This window comes from Populus euphratica, unplaced genomic scaffold, assembly GCF_000495115.2.
Source record: "Populus euphratica unplaced genomic scaffold, PopEup_1.0 scaffold339.1, whole genome shotgun sequence".
NCBI lineage: Eukaryota > Viridiplantae > Streptophyta > Magnoliopsida > Malpighiales > Salicaceae > Populus > Populus euphratica.
Window position 1 is genome coordinate 175758 of NW_011500231.1, and position 20573 is coordinate 196330.

The 20573-nt window shown below is 30.8% G+C and overlaps 2 protein-coding genes across 2 annotated transcripts; one reads left to right on the plus strand and one right to left on the minus strand.

The window, feature by feature from the left end:
• Positions 1 to 11245: 11245 nt before the first annotated feature.
• Positions 11246 to 12519, minus strand: LOC105112439 (RING-H2 finger protein ATL2-like). The gene has a single exon (XM_011008146.1). The coding sequence runs from the start codon at positions 12370 to 12372 to the stop codon at positions 11485 to 11487; it is 888 nt and encodes a 295-aa protein (XP_011006448.1). The 5' UTR covers positions 12373 to 12519; the 3' UTR covers positions 11246 to 11484.
• Positions 12520 to 18988: 6469 nt separating this feature from the next.
• LOC105112440 (uncharacterized) lies at positions 18989 to 19975 on the plus strand. The gene is made up of 2 exons (XM_011008147.1): positions 18989 to 19186; positions 19285 to 19975. The coding sequence occupies exons 1-2, from the start codon at positions 19103 to 19105 to the stop codon at positions 19765 to 19767; spliced, it is 567 nt and encodes a 188-aa protein (XP_011006449.1). The 5' UTR covers positions 18989 to 19102; the 3' UTR covers positions 19768 to 19975.
• Positions 19976 to 20573: the final 598 nt, after the last annotated feature.

Below are 20573 nucleotides of genomic sequence, written 5' to 3' on the forward strand. Positions count from 1 at the left end.
GATGAAGCAATGGAGTATTTAGACTTGTTAGCTGAAAATGCTCAAAATTGGGACATCGCGGGTACTTATGAGGCACCGAGTAAAACTCAACCTCATACATCTAGTGGAGGTATGTACAACCTTAGGGAAGATCATGACCTCAAGCCAAGTTTGCATCTTTAGCTAGAAAAGTCGAGGCACTAGAATTGAAAAAGAGTGGTCAATTAAAATTTGTTGAAAACATTGTGTGTCAAATCTGTGAAACAAATGAACACTCAACCAACGATTGTCCAACCTTGCCTTCTTTTAAGGAATGTCTCCATGAACAAGCCCATGCTTTAAACAGTTTCCAAAGGGCCAACCACAATCTATATTCCCAAACATACAACCCTGGTTGGAGAAATCACCTAAATTTTAGTTGGAAGACTGAGAACAACAATGCACAAACTTCACAACCATCATTTTAAGCACACCACAATTTCCAAAATTCTTATGGATATGCACCTCCTTATGCTCCACCTCTTAGAAGAAATCTTAAGAAAACATTGCATGCATTCATTGAAAAGCAAGAGACAATCAATACTCAACTTGCTCAAAACATGACAGATTTTAAAGATACTCTTGCAAAATTAACATCTGCTCTCAGTTTCTAAGAGAAAGGTAAGTTTCCATCTCAACCACAACAAAATCCCGAGGGGCAATACAATACAAATGCAAGTAGTTCTGGAAGCCAACATATGGATCAAGTCAAATCAGTCACTACTTTGCGCAGTGGTAAGGTTATTGAAAAACCCTCTCTTGAACCTTATAAGAAAGATGATGAGTCAATCTTTGAGGGTAAGGAAGGGGTTGAATCTGAAAATTGCAAAGAAAAGACTGATTCTTCGCCAGCACTTCCATTTCCTCAAGCCGTGACCAAACAAAAGAAAGTCAATCACAACTCTGAAATTTTTGAAATTTCAAACAGGTAAGGATCAATATACCTTTGCTGGATGCTATTAAACAGGTTCCTTCTTATGCTAAATTTTTGAAAGATCTATGCACTGTAAAGAGGAAACTGAATGTGAAAAAGAAAGCCTTTCTAGCCGAACAAGTAAGTGTTATTCTTCAAAACAATAATGCTTTGAAATATAAAGACCCTGGTTGTCCTACAATTTCTTGCTTTATTGGAGAGCATAAAATTGAAAGAGCCTTACTTGATCTCGGTGCTAGTGTGAATTTACTTCCATATTCAGTTTTTCAGAGTCTCAATCTAGGTGAGTTAAAACCAACTTCTATAACTCTTTTACTTGCCGATAGATCTATAAAAGTGCCTAGAGGAATAATTGAAGATGTGTTAGTACAAGTCGATAAATTCATTTATCCTGTGGATTTTATTGTCTTGGACACACAACCTGTTGAAGTATGTAATTCATTTCCTGTTATTTTAGGACGTTCATTTCTTGCAACTTCTAATGCATTGATTAATTGTAGGAATGGACTGATGAAGCTATCATTTGGAAACATGACATTGGAGATGAATATTTTCAATATTTGCAAGCAACCTAGAGATGATAATGATTTACAGGAAGTGGACTTTACTGAAAAATTAATTCATGATTAATTTCCAACCACTTCCAGTGAAATTGAGATTGATGAATCTAATAATTTGTAAATGATTTATTTTCAGGAAGAATCAAAGACAAGTAATTGGAGGCCACAAATTGAGGAATTGCCACCACGATCAATTAAGTCCATACCTTCAATTGTTCAACCACCAAAACCTGATTTGAAGCCGTTGCCATCCAATCTCAAATACTCATTTTTGGGAGAAAATGAAACTTTTCCGGTAATAAGCTTCTAAATAATGAAATCATTTATCCTATTTCTAACAGCAAATGGGTAAGTCCTACCCAAGTTGTACCCAAGAAGTCTGGAGTCACTATGATAACAAATGAGAACAATGAGTTAATTCCCACTAGAACTGTTACTGGTTGGCGCATGTGCATTAACTATAGGAAACTTAATTCAATGACTAGAAAAGATCATTTTCCTTTACCTTTCATGGATCAAATCCTAGAAAGAGTTGCAGGTCATGAATTTTATTGTTTCCTAGATTGCTATTCGGGTTACAACCAAATTAAAATTGCATTGGAAGATCAAGAGAAGACTACTTTCACATGTCCATTTGGTACTTTTGCATATCGTAGGATGCCTTTTGTATTATGTAATGCACCAGCCACATTTCAAAGATGCATGCTTAGTATATTTAGTGATATGGTTGAACATTTTCTTGAGATTTTCATAGATGATTTTTCTGTTTTTGGCGATTAATTTGATGATTGTTTGACTAACTTAGAAAAGGTTTTGACCAGGTGTGAAGAGAAGAATCTTGTGTTGAATTGGGGAAAATGTCATTTTATGGTAACAAACGGTATTGTACTTGGTCACATTGTTTCATCAAAAGAAATTGAGGTTGACAAATCTAAAATTGAGTTAATTGCAAACTTGCCAACACCAAAATCTCTTAAAGATGTTAGATCATTCCTAGGACATGCTGGTTTTTATAGAAGGTTCATCAAAGATTTTAGTGTAATATCTAAGCTTTTAAGTAACCTTCTAACAAATGATATTATTTTTGAATGGACTAAACATTGTGAAGAAGCCTTTGTTAAACTTAAAAACTTGCTTATTTGTGCTCCTATCATTCAACCTTCTGATTGGTCATTACCTTTTGAAATAATGTGTGATGCTAGTGATTATACCGTAGGTACTATTTTGGGACAAAGAAAAGATAAGAAACCTTATGTAATTTACTATGTAAGTAAAACTTTAAATAGTGCTCAAACGAATTATACCACCACTGAAAAAGAATTACTTGCAGTAGTATTTGCATGTGAAAAATTCAGATCTTATCTTGTTGGCTCACCTGTTGTTGTTTTTAGTGATCATGCAGCATTGGAATATCTTCTTTCTAAGAAAGATTCTAAGGCTAGATTGGTGCGGTGGATTTTATTACTTCAAGAATTTGATATCACAATCAAAGATAAGAAAGGCAGCGAAAATGTTGTCGCAGGTCACTTGTCAAGATTGACACCTGAGCTATGAAAGGAACTTGATTTGTTGTTAACATAAGTTATAATCATGAATGCTTGACGAGATTTACAAGTACTAGCATTAATCGAATAAGATGACTAATATAATCATGTTAACAATCTATAATCTGATTGGAACCTCCTTTGTGTGTGGTTTCTAATTGAATAATAAGAGTTTATACTATACTTGTTTGACATACCATTAGTGAAACCTCTAACCTTGACATTTGTTATTATTATTGTTTAATCCTTACATTAATTTTCCATCTCCAAGTTCTCATCATCTTCTTCTTTTTCTCTTTCTTTATTATTATTATTATTATTATTATTACTACTACTACTATTATTATTATTATTATTATTGTTGTTGTTGTTGTTGTTGTTGTTGTTGTTGTTGTTGTTGTTGTTATTGTCATTGTTGTTATTATTGTTATTACTGTTATTATTGTTGTTGTTGTTATTATTATTATTGTTGTACTATTGTCGTTTATAATTTGTACAATTAACCTCCTTGTGGTTCGACCCCGGTCTTACCGGGTTATTTATTACTTCAACACTCCTCAATTGGGAGAAGACATCAATCTTTTAGTCGTGTCAATAATGCACTTGTTCTTGTGGGATTCATGTGGTCTTTAAGTGTTTTAACATGGTTATTCTTATTATTCTCATTATGAAGTGATTAATTATCTTCTTCGGTCATATTTTCTGAAAATGATGAGGATACCCTACAAAGTTTATCACTTAATGTACGTAACCACACTCTCATACACGTGTAGGAATAGAATAAAAGGAAGAAGAAAATAAAAGAAGAAGAAATAAGAGAAACGAAACAAAGTTATATACAAGAAAAGTGAAAATTAAAAATAAAATAAATATTATAATTTGTACAAGAACTTACCTCCCCGGCAACTGTGCCAAAAACTTGACATGACTAAAAGATTGATGTCTTCTCCCAAGTGCAAGAGTGTCAAAGTAATAAATAATTTCGCAAGACTAGGTTCGAACCATATAGAGGTTAATTGTATAAATTATAGATAATAATAATACAACAACAATAGTAACAATAATAGTAGTAGTAGTAATAATAATAATAAAGAAGAAGAAGAAGAAGTCGATGAGAACTTTGAGATGAAAGATTAATGTAAGGATTAAACAATAATAATAACAAACGTCAAGGTTAGAGATTTCACTAATGGTATGTCAAACAAGTATAGTATAAACTCTTATTATTCAATTGGAAACCACACACAAAGGAGGTTCCAATCAGATTATAGATTGTTAACATGATTACATTAGTCATCTTGTTCGATTAATGCTAGTACTTGTAAATCTCATCAAGCATTCATGATTATAACTTATGTTAACAACAAATCAAGTTCCTTTCATAGCTCATTTGTCCGTTATACCATACAGTATGGGCTATGAGAGTGCCAAGCATTTGTTGTACCAAGTGTTATACAACATAAATCTAGATTAGTCATTTAACAAGCAAAGTATTAAAGAGTGAACAAGATAACAAATACAAAACATGTTATTATCAAACATTAAATTCCATATTAAGTTTACACTATATTTATTCTTACACTATTAGTGTAACCTTTTCATCTTGACATAATAAACTTAACTAAACATAATAAAAGAAAAAAAACTAAATAAGAACATAAATAAGATAAAAGTTAACTAAGTAAAGAAAAGGAAATGAAAAGCATAAACAAGACATTAATGAAAATAAAACTTAAAAATATAAAAAAATACAAATAGAGAAAGCAAAAGCATAATCTTGATCTAGAGACCAAGATGCCTAAATGTATGGCAAATGCCTCCTTTTATAGGCTAAAATTGAAAACTATTAATTTGATGACTAATTGATGAGTGGGTGGTCAACTCTTGACTTGGTAACAATCCTTATCTTCTTGTGTCTGCCCAAAACATCATTGATAACGTCATAATTAGAACCATGTAAAAACATGAAAGTTGTAGGAAATTATCTCAGCTTCTAGGAAAAAAATGGAGGTCATTTGGACTTCTAGAACTCCAGATATGGGCCAAATACTGAACAGTGTTTGGGCTGTAGGACAGATTCATACTTCTTCATTGTTGCTACAATTTGGACTTGAAAATGACCTTAATAAATCTTGGGCTTCATATAAAAGTTGTAAGCCTATGTCTTACCTTTCCATCCATATAAAATAGACCTAAATCTGAGATCTACAGCTCTAGATATGACCCAATTACCGAACAGTATTCCGGTTTGGACTGTACTGACATCTCTTTTCTAAGTTTGACCATCTCTTTATCCTTTCAATTTTAGTTCTTGAACTCATCAATCAATTCTTTTATTTATGTGATAGGCCTGCATTTAAAATGAATATTTACCATAAATTAAAGGTATCTTATATTATTAGATTTGTTAGTATTAAACATGCTTTAGTTAAGGAGTTATTGATACTTTAAGTGCAAAATGATGATATAAAACCTTGATAAAAATGTACTTTTAAGTATTAATCAATAACTTTGTGTCTTGATGCACAATAAATTTTTTAGTAGATTTTTTTTTTTGTTAATTGATGTCTTTTAATTCTTTTACTTGTTATTATACTCGCATGAAAGATTTCAAGGTAATGCTCTATATAAACGAAAAAGACATTCTGAATGCATTTTGTGGTATCGTATATATTTTTTTAATTACGAATGGAAAGATGATTTTTAATTAAGAGTAGTCAACATTATTAAAAACATAAGCAAAAAGCTGATATTTTTTAAAAGGAAAAAAAGATAGATTCATGTGTAAATTTTTATCTTGATTGTTCTTTTAATTTTATATATTTTATTTTATTTATCATCAAGGCTAATTCTTCTCTCTAAGTATATATGATTTTTTTTGTGCAAATCAACTTATTTATCTAAAAATTGAGATGAGAAAAATTTAAAGATAAATTAAAACAATCCCTTAAAAGTATTAAAAAATTATAGAAACAATCCAAAAGCTTAATTAATATTAAAAAATGTTAACTAAATGATATAAAAAAATTTGTGAGAGAATATTCATTAAAAATTATTTTTTTATAAAAAATATAAAAACAAAATATAAAAAAGAGATCATGTGATGTTGGACTTAACAAGTTAGGCCTACATGCCTTATATACAAGGAAAAGCTTAGTTAGAAATGAGTATAATATGCCAGGCCCATTTACTAGGTTATTTTTTGAAAAGTGAACGATGCATCTGTTTCTTTTTATTATTATTTATTTAAATGAATGATATATTATCTGGCTTAGTAGATAATGAGTTATTTATTTCTATTGTTTTTAGTCATTTTTAAAGATAAAAAAATTCAGATATTTTGATTATTAAAATCTATTTTTAACTTTTTTTTATCTAAAAACACGTTGAAAACATCCAAAAATACTTACTGAACATATTTTAAAGCCTAAAGCATCCTCTAATATGTTTAAACATAAAAAATGAAACTAAATAAAAAATAAACTAACAAGTTTTATAGTAGTATTTTAGACATAACAAAAAAAACATAAATTAAAAAATTATTTATTACTTATAAGTTCAATGCTATTATTCTAAATGTAAGAATTGGGCCTAGATCCAAAATTATTATCTTAAGTTTTACTTGTCCTTCACCATAAATGTATGCATATATTTAAATAAAGACTTAGTATATAAGCATCATGAGTATAGTTTATCATAAAAATACAAGTATGAAGCAATTTATTTCTAAGTAAGTTGTTTTAAAGTGATTTTTATTTTTTACTTAGCATAATCACTTCCTTACATAATATTTTTTAATTGATTAATTAGGGTTTTATAATTATTATAAAATTAGATAATGAATGATTGTTTTCTCTTTTTTTTAACCTTTAATTTACTGAGACATCTCCTACAACAATTACTATTAATTTAGTATTGTCTTAATGATTTAGTGACTTCATTGATGAAGGTACATATCACGAAATAAAAAAAAAATATAATATTGTAATTGTATATAACACTTTATATTTCGAAGTTAGATACTGTTATTTAAGAAAATATGTATTATTACTAAAAATATTAAAAGAGTTGAATTTAAATCACTTGCTTACACTATTTAAATGAACATTGCTAGTGGTCTTTATATATATATATATATATATATATATATATATATAATTGATTTTAAAATAAATATTTAAAAAATAAAATATTAATAAAAAACTAGAATGTTTATTTAAGACCACGATAACCTCATAAAATGCAAAATAAAATAGAGTTATTAATTTTAATAAAATCAATGACTAGGGTTGTAGATTTGTTAATTAAGTTATGAAATCTAAATAAATTCATTATATTCTCATTTTAATATTTAAAAAGAATTGCATTTGAACTCACCAAATTAACTAAATTATATCTAGATAATTACACAATTTAATTTAGAATCCAAGTTATATAAAAAATCAGGTAAAGAGGTTTTAAGATTAACTTAATATGTTAGATTTAATAATAATATCAAATAATTTTTTATAATTTGAATATTATTTCATGTTGAATATTTTTGGATTGGAACGGCAACATTGTACAATCTAGTAAACTAGTAAAGTGCTATGAAGTTTAAAGCCAACAAATTGAAAATAAAATCCTTCAAATATAGGTTTTTTTTTTTTGCTAATAATCTTCTATTATTATTGTTTTTTTATATTTTTAAAGGAATTTAGAGAATTTTAATATGAATATATTAATCATAATTAAAAAAAACTACTGTAGGGGAAATAACACCAGTCTATTTAATTAGTCAAAGTAGTGGGTATTTCTTTGTCAAGCAACCATCATCCGAACCGATTTTATTTGCTGTCAGATAAGAATTAAGTGAAAAAACTCGTTGATTACTTGACTTTATGGTAATGAAAGATAATCACTAAGAAAAAGTCGTCACAAATATCACTCGTTTCAGTCGACTAAGGAAGGATCCTCAAAGTTCTCATGATTCGAAATAACCATGATTTTCAAACAACTAATTAACTAATACTTAATAATGTTGCTTGCCCACTCTCCCTCCTCCAATTTCCTATAGATAGCCCAAGGTTATCAAACTGGATTTTCTACCTGAAAGAGATAATTAATATTAATTTGATTCAATCTAGATAATATTATTTTACTTTTTATTAAAATAATTTTTATTTAATTGATCAAGTCACCTATTTGTTAACCCAAAAAACCATGTTTAATAACATTAAGATGGTGTTTGATACAGGCTTACATGGTCGTTAACTTCAGGATCCATGGTTGTACCATACCTTTGAAGAATAATAATTATTTGTTTTTTTATGTTTTTGGTTTTGATGTATATTTTTTTTTTAAATATTATTTTTATATATGATGTTTGATACTTTATGGTTGTAGCATACCTTTGAAGAATAATAATTATTTTTAATTTTTTTTTTATGTTTTTGGTTTTGATGTATATTTTTTTAAAAAATATTATTTTTATATATTTTGAAGGAAGAATATCTAACCAACTTGAATGAAGATTGGCTATAGACACTCCGAGAAAAAGACGAAATTGCATCTTGGGATTTGGTGGTGGGTGTCTACTAAGACGTGTGAAGAGCATCCATGTAAATGCATTCAGCATACCCAACACAATAATTCTGACTTGCTCCCTTGTTTGAACATACCTCGAAGCCCAAGGCAAAAGTTGCGAAAGCGTGTGGACCTCTGTGGAGGAACAGAGATGGCGTGTTATTTGCCTATTGGCGTTGCGCATCTTGGATCCCTCCATCAACATTTGCATTATAAAACTATTTTTAAAAAATTTTAAAATTATTTTATTATTTTATTTTAAATTAATAATTTAAATCATTTTATCCTACTAATATTAAAAATAATTTTTTAAATAAAAAATACTTTAACAGTAATCATACTATTCTTACCCAGCCACCATTCCCTTGTTTCTCTTTATACCATACATTCGTTTTATAATTCCTTTCTAAACAGATCATCATCCAAATTTATATGTACATTTTAAAAAAATTTATAAAATAAAATGCTCACAATTTACAGTGTAAGACACGCAAAAAAGAAGAAAGAAGAAATAATGTCATGATATTCAAGAAACCATGCTAGAGAGACTCATGATTCATCATGTCATCTTCAATGACATCAGCTAGAATGAAACATCGAGGAAAGGAGGAGAAGGCTTCCAAAGATGGCACCTTGAGCTATTTTACTGCTTTGAATGGGACAGTGCAAATCAAACAGTGTGCCTGGGGCTGAGTGAAAGCGCGTAAACAACAGGAAAAAGACATGGGATCGAGTCGCAAATCCTCTCCAGCACAGTACCATCAAGGAAAAACACACACACAGTGCAGTGAAATCCTTCATAACTCTTCCTTCTTCTGCTGGCGCAGTGAAATGGACATGGTTTCAATCCGACTTAGATAGCGTTTAGTTACTGTTTAAGAGGATAGAAGATATATATATCCATTGTGTGTTCCTGCATGCAATGGACATTTTATCTTACTTGGCATTGGATGACAATCGAATAGAAATTTGAAAGAGAGTTCCGGCTTCTTCCTCCAAAATCCAACTATACCCTAGCATGATTCCCGTTTATAAACTTTGTTTGAAAATCTGGATTCATCTAATGTATCAACTTGATAATTATAATCTAAATTAATCCAGTTTAAATAAAAAACAAAACAAAACAAAATAATTTTAATATTTCTAATAAAATCTAGGTTTAATCCTATTAAAATATTAATTTTGATTTGATTTGATATAAAAATAATTTTTAAATGATTTTTTAACCGGTTAGGAAGTAAAATGATAATAACTCTAGATATTTTTTTGAGCATTTATTCTTTAAAAATAAAAACTTTACTGTGAAGAGATTCATGGACTTTAAATTTGACACATTGACTAGTTTAAAATAATTGAATTTGATAAAGTTCCGAACTCACAAATGTTTACCTAGCATAAATCATGAGTTCTTACAGAAAAAAAAAACTTTTAATGAGGGTGATTATTTTTAATTTGATGTAATTTTTAATAAAAATATAATTAAATTGGTTTTTTAAATTAAAATTAATTTAAATTGATTAGTTTTAATTTTATTATTTTACACCAAAACTAGTTTAAACCGTTTTTTTAGTTTGGTTCAATCTTTTTTAATTTAACTTGATTTTTTTTAGATTTGAATTTAGTTTGATTCAGTTTTTTAGTTTTAAATTTATAAAACTAAAATCAAATTGGTTGGTTTTTTAAAATTTTAATTAATTTAATTGATTTTTTTTATCATTTAGTTTTTTTATTATATTTTTTAATCTTTTTGTTTAATAATTTTTTTTAATTTCTTTACTCACCTCTACACTTTAGCATGGAGCTCGTTCATCCGTCCATTATAATTATAATTTTAAATTGAGTGGTCCCCAGACAAGAAAATGGCACAACATCAATCGGTCTGGTACATAATAAGATACTAAAATATATTCAGTGTGGGTGAAAAAACACTTGTCAGAAGCCGGCTTGAGCAATTATTTTCATTAAAAGTCTAGGAAATTTTTCAATCGTGCAAACAACATCGGAGGAGTTTCGTTTTTATGAAATTTAATGGCATCTTACCCTACAAAGATGCTTCGTTTGGGCCACTCGACACCTACTCCTCACCTTGTATTCTATTTCGTCCCAATTATTCTATTTCCAGCTCTTTTTTACATATAAAATTAAATACAACTCTCGAATTTTATAAATCAAATTAGTTGCATATCAAAATTATGAGATTTACGTGTATTAAAATTGTTAAAATTTATAAATATTATATTTTAGTGACTTAATGTAATGAGCAATTATTTCCGATCTATAACCTCATTTTTGAGGTGTGAAATTAAAGTTATGTTATTATAATAATAATAATAATAATTTTAAGAGAATGGTAGGATATGGTGTTTTTTTTTTTAATTTTTGAATTTAAAGTCGGGAGGCATTCATTAATTTTTTTCTTGATGCCCTAGATTGATGTGAAGAATGTGTATTTAAAATAATTAAAGAAAAAATAGTATTGAATGGAAAAACAATTAATTGAAATATATATATAAATCACAAATTTATCATATCAAGACATTTTAGGTTTTTCTTAGGAAAACATATTTTAAATATATATATATATTAATTAAATCTAATACATGCTCAAAAAATTCACTTTCCAATACAAAACGACCATTATCTAAATCTCTGTAAATGAAAATCATAGTAGACATTATCAAGGAGGAGAAAAAATAATAAGAAGATATTCATTTCATTATACACAAGTCAAAGCTAAACGTTTGAGCCCAAGGCGGCGTCCAACGAGTGCCCACACGCTGCCCCACTTAAGCGACTGAAAATCGCCGCCTGTTTTCTGCATGAGACAACCGCCACGTAGCTTTTTAATCATCCACCGCTGATTTTAGCACCGAGTTTGCTGAGGCATCGACTCATCCTGCCCTCGTTCAATATCCATCTCAGTCGTCCCCGACTCACCACCGCAACTCACAGAGCTAGCCACGTTAGGAGACGCAGTGCCTCTTCTTTCCCTACTTAGCATCCTCTTAAACGACAGCATCCGACTCATTGGCGATCTAAACGCGTGACTCGCTGATGGTGACTCAGTGTTTGACTCATCCTCAAAATTCCCATTTCTTCTAGGCACTTCGATGGTCACCCCGAAAAGCTCCACGCGTTTCCTTCTGTCATTAAATGACGACGTAGAAGCCGAACCCACACTATCCTCCTCATGCTGACGCGTGGAACCCGTACTGGAACTCGAACCCGGTACAGAAATCCCGTAACCTGAACCCTCTTGAACCGGGTTTTCCGTCACCGGCTCAACCGGAGAGCGACAGAGAGGACACGTGGAGTGAGAATGAAACCACATATCAATACACTCGATGTGGAAACTATGATTACATTTAGGCAAGGTCCGACCCGTCTCGTTCTCTTGAAAATCGGATAAACAAACCGCACACTCCATCGAATCTTGGTGGGTTTTTTCTGAATACACAAAAACAGGAAGCGATTTTAAGACGGTCTCTTCAAGGCCACGTGTGACTTCAGTTGTGACAATGGTAGGGTTGTGGGCAGAGTCGACGTAGAATACAAGATGGTTACGGCGGTTGCGGGCATGGCGGATATGGCGCCGCCGTGCGCGGATGAGGTACCAGCGAGCGTAAAGGTGCAGACAAACCATTAAAATGATAACAAGGAAAAGAATAACAACAGCACTTAGCATTATCTTGCCACTTAATGCATAGCCTTCTCTATATTCCTTTGGTGGATCTCCCAAGTCCGAGTCCATTTCTTGATTGTGGGTATTAAGACAGTTGCTGAGTCTATGGAATTATAGGAGTAGAAGAAAGAGAAAGTGGGTTAGCTTGTAAATGATGAACAGGGAATGTTTTTGGAGTTGGTACTTGAAGTAGAGAATTAATAACAGAGAACGATTCATGCGTCTGTGTGTCTATATATATATATATATACTAGAGAACGATTTCTGCGTCTGTGTGTAGATATATATATACAGAGAGAGAGAGAGAGAGAGAGAGAGGACCTAGGCTTCCAGGACGCTTCCAGGTATGCCTGGGCATTTTTTATTAGATGTCAACTGCGTGTGCCTAGCCTATCCACCAGCACTTACTTTTTCTTTTCGTGTGTATTTTGTTGGTGTTTTTAAAATCTTTTCATTGATTCTTTTTATTTAATATTGATTGATTTCTTCTATGTTATTTTTTAAATTGTTTGGCTTAGTTTTATTTTTTATACTATTGATTGATTTTAGATTATTTTAATTTATCTCTAGTTTTTAATCTTTTTTATGTTATGCAAATCATATTTGTATGATATATTAATAACATAGAAATCCTTTTTATTCGCAACGAAAATTAACTTATGATATTTTAATATAAAGTACATGAAAAAATATAAAATAAAAATAATTATTATTTTTGTAATCATTTAGTAGAAATCATTCTCCTTTTTTTAAGAGCATTAATTATTTTGCTTGTTTTGGGAGAAGTTTGGTAAAACAGAGGGAAAGGATACTTGTAGAGCATTTAGAAGACCTCGATGTCCACCCAAGAACAGCTTCAAAATGTAATTGCTAATTACGTTATAGTGTTAAATTCTTCAAAATATTAAATTGATTTTATGGGTTTTATATATATATATATATATATATATATTTGTGTTTAGCAATCGTGTTGGATCCCACGCAAATTATTGTTTTTTTTGCCAATATCTAAATAGGGGTTTAATTAAAGAAAAATAGAGTTTGGTAGCCAAATAGGATCAAAGTTGCAATATTTAAAGGTGTAAGGACCAAAATGAATAGGCACTTAAACTTTGAAGGCATAATTGACTTAATCAGGGGTGAAATTGTAAGACTTGAAAGTTTAAAGGGTCATTCGAGGGCTAATTTGAATAATTACGAGATCAAGGACCAATATATAAAGCGCGTGAAATTTGGGAGAACATGCAATTGAACACTCCAAGGGTTAAATTGAAAGGATTGTTAAAGTTTTGACCAATTGAGGTTTTAATTGCTAGATGTATAAGATCAGAGACTAAATTTGAATTAGGGAAATTTAAACCCTAATTGAACTTTGGAAAACAACGGCCTCGTTTTATTTGAATCTAAAAAAAGAAAAAGATCTCAAGTGAAGACGTGAGTTTCACCAAAAAATATTTGAAATGTCTATACGACGCCGTTGGGAGAAATAAAAGCGGCAGCATTTCTTTGTCTCACCGCATGGCTATACTGGAGGTGCTTTAATGGCTCTCGGGCATGTTTTGGACAAAAGGTTCTCTCTCTCACGCGTCCCTCACCCTATAACGAACAGTCCACTCTTTTCATCAGATCATTTACTTTGCTCCCATTCCTCCCAGTCTTTAAACTCAGGCAAATAACAGGTATTGTTTACAAAAAAAACAATGGTGATGTCTTTCTGGAGATCAATGGTGATGATCTCGCCAAACCAAAGATTCATTTGCCCATAGCTACTTTCGCCTATAAAAGACCCCTCGAAGAAGGGATTGCAAGAAAAAAAGAAGGAAGGAAAGAAAGAAAAAGGGCGAGGCAGTGAGTAGTTCCTGGAAAAGAGCTCTCAAGGTTAAAATTGAGAGAAAACACAGTAGAGAGAGATAGTAGGAAGAAAAGAAAGTGAAAAGGAAAGAAGAGAGTTTACAAGAAAAAAAGAAGGAAAGAAAGAAAAAGGGTGAGGCAGTGAGTAGATTCTGGAAAAGAGCTCTCAAGGTAAAAATTGAGAGAAAAAACAGTAGAGAGAGATAGTAGGAAGCAAAGAAAGTGAAAAGGAAAGAAGAGAGTTTTACAGGGAGGGGTATTAAGGAAACAAAAAGAAGGAAAAGAGGAATGGCGTGAAAGAGAGACATCAGTGAATTAGACTAAAAAATAAGAGGAGGAGCAAACGAAAAAAGGAGTCTTACCATGGCAGTTCATCCATAGCTAAAGGTGGTAGTTTGGTTTAGTACTCATGCTGCTGTTTTGATAGGACCCAGCATATGTATAGCTAAAGGTGTAATCTTATGTGGTTCATTTTCTTCTTTTTCCTTTTCTTTTTCTTCCCTATACGATCTCATTGAATGTGATAAATAGCCATGAGACTTCTTAGTTTAGAGAGAAACCTGTTGTTGGTTCTGTTTCCTCTGCTTCAGTTTTGGCATGGATTTACTTCCACAGCATTGAGGTATCTTCCTACTAATTAAAAAGCATGAGATCTGTGCTTACCACCTTTCATTCCTTTTGCTTCACATATGATTATTTGTGTTAAAGGCCTGCCAACCCTTTTTGTTCTTCATGAAAAAGCTTTCGAGATAGAAGAGTTGATGTTATTAGTCTGTACCTATGCTCGTTTTTTTTTTTTAAAAGGGTAAAAAAATGATGCCTTCCTTTCAAAAAAAGGGTAAAAAAATGATGCCTTCCTTTCTGTGTTTTGGTTAGTTTGGTATCCTAAAGAAATGGTAAAACAGTAGGATAGGAAGAAGTCTGCAGCAACTTGGTCTCTGGGTGAAGGTTTTAACGTGCATGATCGATGCGTATATGAAATTGTCAGTGCATATATTTTTAAGAATGAATTTACATGGTGTGTGGGGGTATGAACTGGAGTTTCAATATTTACGGCCCAGTAGATGTGCATGATATATGGTATTGTGTGTTTAACATGTTATAGAAATAGATTTTATATTATGTGGATAAACAAAGAGAACATCAGCCCACCTTGAATCAATATATTTAGATGTTGGAAGAAAGACTTGAATGGAAACTCAAAATTTATACGTGTGTATGTGTGTGTTGGCAATTCAGTAATTTGTATTATATAAAATAAATAATTTTTTATTTTTAGAATGAATTAATTATGCATGACACTCATAACAAGTTATTCATTTAATTTGGATAAAAAGTAGCTTTTTAAAGTATACAAACATTTTGATCTAAAAATATGCCTCTTTCAAATTCTACAAACACTCTAAAGAGATGTACTTTTTAAATTATCTAGACATTTTAGTCTAAAAGGATGTTATTTTTCTTATAAATATCAATTTGATATGATAAGAAATCAATTAAAAAAAATATTATTTTTTTCTTATTTTTTTCTACAAACTCTTTGATTATGTTAATTATTTTATAAATTTAAGACTTTCTTATATCCTAAATATATATTGCTTTAACCTTACAGCAAATAGAGCTGGAACGATTAATACTTTAAAGATAATAATCTTTATACCTCAAAATCTGTTTGCTATATCCATTCACATAATAAATTTAAGGTATTAATATGTAATGGAGTACTTGACTATGATAAGTTAAGAGTTTGTGAAACTGGATTGATACGACCCAAGTAAGGTCAAATTCAGATTTCGATGTAAAATTTTGTACCATCCAGTTTAAATCTATTTAGCATAACTTCAAATTAAATTCAATGTAAAATTTTATACCATCCAGTTTTAATCTATTTAGCATAACTTCAAATTAAATTGTTGGATTGAGCTTAAATTATACCAGAAGAGTCTAGAGGTATTTTTCTATGTTGGGATAAACATTTTAAGTGAGTCAAAGTTCGTGAAAGCAAGATATAGATCATAATAAGCTATATAAATTTTGTTATTTACTTTCTTTTAACTTATAAATTTTCTATCCTGTAAGGATTTTTTTTCTTACAAGGATGTAATAACTTGTGTTGAAAATTTTCTAGTTAGACAAGAACATTTAATAGGCTATAAGTGTCGAAATTCATGAACTTCTTGCTATGATAATAAATTTGACTATTCTTTTTAACCAATGTGATGTTGTTGATCTAAAACACACCTATAATAGTTTTTATTACGATTAGATATAATATAAATGGTTTCTATTATATTTTTTTAGCTTGCTAAGTAAAATTAAAAGAAGTCTATTTCTAAAATTATAAAAGTACACTTTATCAGATTTGGGGAAGTCTATAAAGGCATCATATCCTTATAAAATGGGAGTAATATCTGTCAAAAGTGAAGCATTTCCATTCAGGATCCTAAAATCCTATTAAAGCTTGAAAGCATGATTATTGAATCTTAGTTGTAAGCAATTACACGATATCACCATAATGTTTCTCAAAATTAGATTGGTTATGAAAAAAAATCTTTTCCAACAATCTAATAACTGATTCACACCCAGAGATCTTTCATCCAGCTTCACATGTTCATGTTCAGGTAATTAAAACTTGAATCTAGTCAACAAGCAATCCCTTACATTCCATTAATCCTACTATAACCCAACCTTCATATCCATGATGGTTATATGCTCTATCATCTCACATTTTCTATAAGGGTCGATAAAGATATAATAAGAACACAATATATAAAGTGAGAGCACGTATGTAAATGACATGTTATTAAGTCATGTCCTAAAAGGTCCGTTCTATTAGATTGAATATAACTCATAAAGGTTTAGGCTTGGTTTGTTCATCCATAGAGATTTTTCAAGCTCTTGGATCATCCAAATTACCAATGAAATAATCTAGCCATTTAACCTTATGCACCTGGTTTAGAGATATAATCCATATAACCAAGCATATACGGTGGGTTTAATCTGAGCAAAAGTTCAAGTGAGCATCAATAGACATAAGCCATTCTTTCCACCGAATCTTTCTTTCTATCTTTAGAATGGATGATTTCGAGTCCAGAGGTTTTATGGATTTTGCAGTTATTTATGTGAAACTCAAATAAATAACATGCATGCATATCCAAACCAACATGTAAAATATTAAAATTGAATTAAATGAATTATAATAAACAAACATGAATAAAAGTATGAAATAAAGAATGCAAATAAAATAATTAATTGCTGAAAAATAAATAACAATCAAGGACATAAACATATAAAATTGGCTTAACTCAGTCCCTAATGGAGTCACTATATTGTCATACTGAGAATCAACGATGAAATGGTTTTGGGAAAATAAAGTAATTTTTGGAGTCGTTACTTAGTAATTAAGAAAATTAAAGAATTTAAAATGTACAATAGTTTATTTAAAGATCGGGTATCGGGTTAGCTATGCATAAAGAAAGGTAGATATCGCCCTTATCACATCCTTTCAAATGAAAAGTTATTGTTGCTTGTGTTTTTTTTTCTAAATTGTTCTATCTAATAAAATTCTGAGCTTATTTATTGTTTATTTATTTAAATTTAACACTAGTCTTTAAAATAAAAGATTTGTTGAAAATTGATGATAACCCTATAATTGAAGATTTTACTGATTTTTTCTTACATTTAAATAAAGCTGCTTTTTGTTTTTCAAAAACCAATGAAGGTCTAAATTTTCCTAATTCAACTTTGAAAAACACGATGAAGTTTTATTTAAGAATAAAAAAAATTAAAAATCAACAAAGTGTCCAATAATGTAAGGACATTTTGATTTTTTTATCATCTTTGGTAATTAAAAAAAGAGAAATATTTTTTAATCTCTTTTTTCAAAACTAGTAATTAGTGAGTGAACCCTATATATTTTAATTTTGGTAATAATAATTGGTAATTAGGGTCTGCTATTCCCCCAACGGCTAATTATCCACTTTACACATCAAGGCCCGAGCCCCCCCCAGCCCCAAACCCAAAAAAAAGGTCCTTCGCATTGGAGCTACCACGAAGAAAAAATATCAAACAAGTCATCATGCTATCATATCATGATGAAAATCAGTGACGAAATGATTTTGATAAAATAAAGTAATTTTTAACATCATTATCTAATAATTAAAAAAATAAAAATTATAAAATATATAATGACTTATTTAAAAATTAAATATTGGATTAGTAGTGTATAAGAAAAGGTAGACACTATTTTTATCATATTTTTTTAAATAAAAAAGTTATTGTTACTGTTTTGTTTTAATTATTCTATGTAATAAAATTCTAACCTTATTCATTGTTTATTTATTTAAATTTAACACTGATCCTTAAAAATAAAAAAACTTATCAATAATTAATGATAACCCTAGAATTAAAAATTTTAGTGATTTTTTAATATTTTTTCTTGCGTTTAAATAAGACTGTGCCTTTTTAAAAAAAATCAATTGGGGTTTAAATTTTTCTAATTCAGCTTTGGAAAATATGATGAATTTTTATTTAAATGTAAAAACAAAATTAAAAATCAACAAAGTCTGCCGTTATTCATGGACATTTTGATTATTTTTTTAATCATATTTGGTAATTTAAAAAAAGAGAAATATTTACAGAATGCTATTTTTAATCTTTTTTTTTTAAAACTAATAATTAGTGACAAAACCCTATATGTTTTAATTTTTGGCAGTAATAATTAGTAATTAATAACTAATAATTAGGGTTTGCTATTCCCCACGGCCAATCACCCACTTTGAGCCCAAGGCCCAAAAAAACCACATATTTCTTTTTGCTCGCCCCCCGTCCTCTCACAAGGATGAATTCACAACGATACTCTTGCTAAAGTAATTTACTGACCCCTCCTCTCCTATAAAGCAAACCGACAATTAAAAGTCCTGCGCTTCGGTGCTACCACAAAGCAAAGATGTCAAACAAGTCCCCAGTTTTTCCCATGCCAGAACCTCACTTCAGCGACTATGGCTTTGACCCACAAATTGATTACTTTGAGGTTTGTTTCAATCTTTATAATCAGTCCTTTATATATACTCTTAATTATTTGATGTTTTGAAGTGACCCCTTTTTCTTTTTAATTTCCATATAAATAAGTTGTCGGAGGAAGCAAGAAATCGCAAGAGAAAGACTATAACAGCAAGGTTTTCCGTTGACTCTTTACACTTCAAGCTCCGAAAGCCCATTTCAAATGAAGAGTCTGCAAGTAGAAAGGTCCACAAAGCCAGCAAGAAGAAGAAGAAATGGTGGAGAAATGCAATGTTGTTCTTTAAGTGGAAGTGTATCCACAGTAATCACAAAGATTACTATCTTGATCATGAAGAAGATGTGCTCGAAGCAAGGGCTAGAGCTTTCAGTGCTTCAATCTCAGGATCTGTTTATTTAATTGATAGTTTAAGTGGGTCAAGTACTCCTTCCAGGTCCACTAGCGGACCGTCTTCAGGGCCTCTAGCTGGAACCTTGACTCCTGCAAGAAAAGGTGATATGGAGATACCTTATTTGAGCCTGAGGGAGCTTAACATGGAGCAGCAACAGCATAGGAGTTCTACTTCTGCTAACCCAATATATTTGGTCACTTAAAATAAAACTTCCTCCAGTATTGTATTATCGGGTCTGTTAAGTGACTAATTACTTGTTGGGTCTTTTAGTTTTATATTCTTATTGTCATCTTTTCAGCTAGTGCAAACTGCAAAGGTGTTTGATCCCTTTTCTTTTTCATGAGTGTTCGTTGCTCCCCTCCCTTTATTGATTTCTGCAACTAATGGAGAAACCCAGTTGTTTGACTATTAAAAGCCTGTTTGTTTAAAGCTTCTCAGCTACTTTTTGCTTAAAAAGCAGGTTGAAAAGCTTAAACAAAACGGAAACGGGCACTCCGGCCCGAATGGTTTTGTAACAAAAGGTGCTTTAAGTCATCGTTTCCCTTTGGGGTATTGTCTTTCCCATCTGAATTGTTGCACTTACACTTTTTCTGAGTTAACTACTGTTTGTGTATTGGTATTTCTGATCCCAAAGGTTTAGCACTGCGCTGAGACTCTCTCGTGATTGCTTATTCATTGACTGCGGGCATCTTGTGAATGATGCTGAGAGGCCTCAGTGATGGATCTTGACTCTTTGTATTATCTTGTGAATGTTACACTATCCCATTTCATGGGGAGGATTGCAGGGTGGTTTTTACAATGTCCATTCCACTTTGGATTGTGATTTTTGAATTAAGCCATAGCATTTTGGCTTCCTGGTAGAACCAATGGCGCAAGCTCATGTTTGCTTGCGGTGGACGGAGATTCAACTTGAGTAGTCTACGTACTATGTGCCTGTTGAGTGTGGGGCCTAAAGAACCCCCACCCACCCACCCCCCCCCCCCCCCCCCCCCCCCCAATCATGTGGAG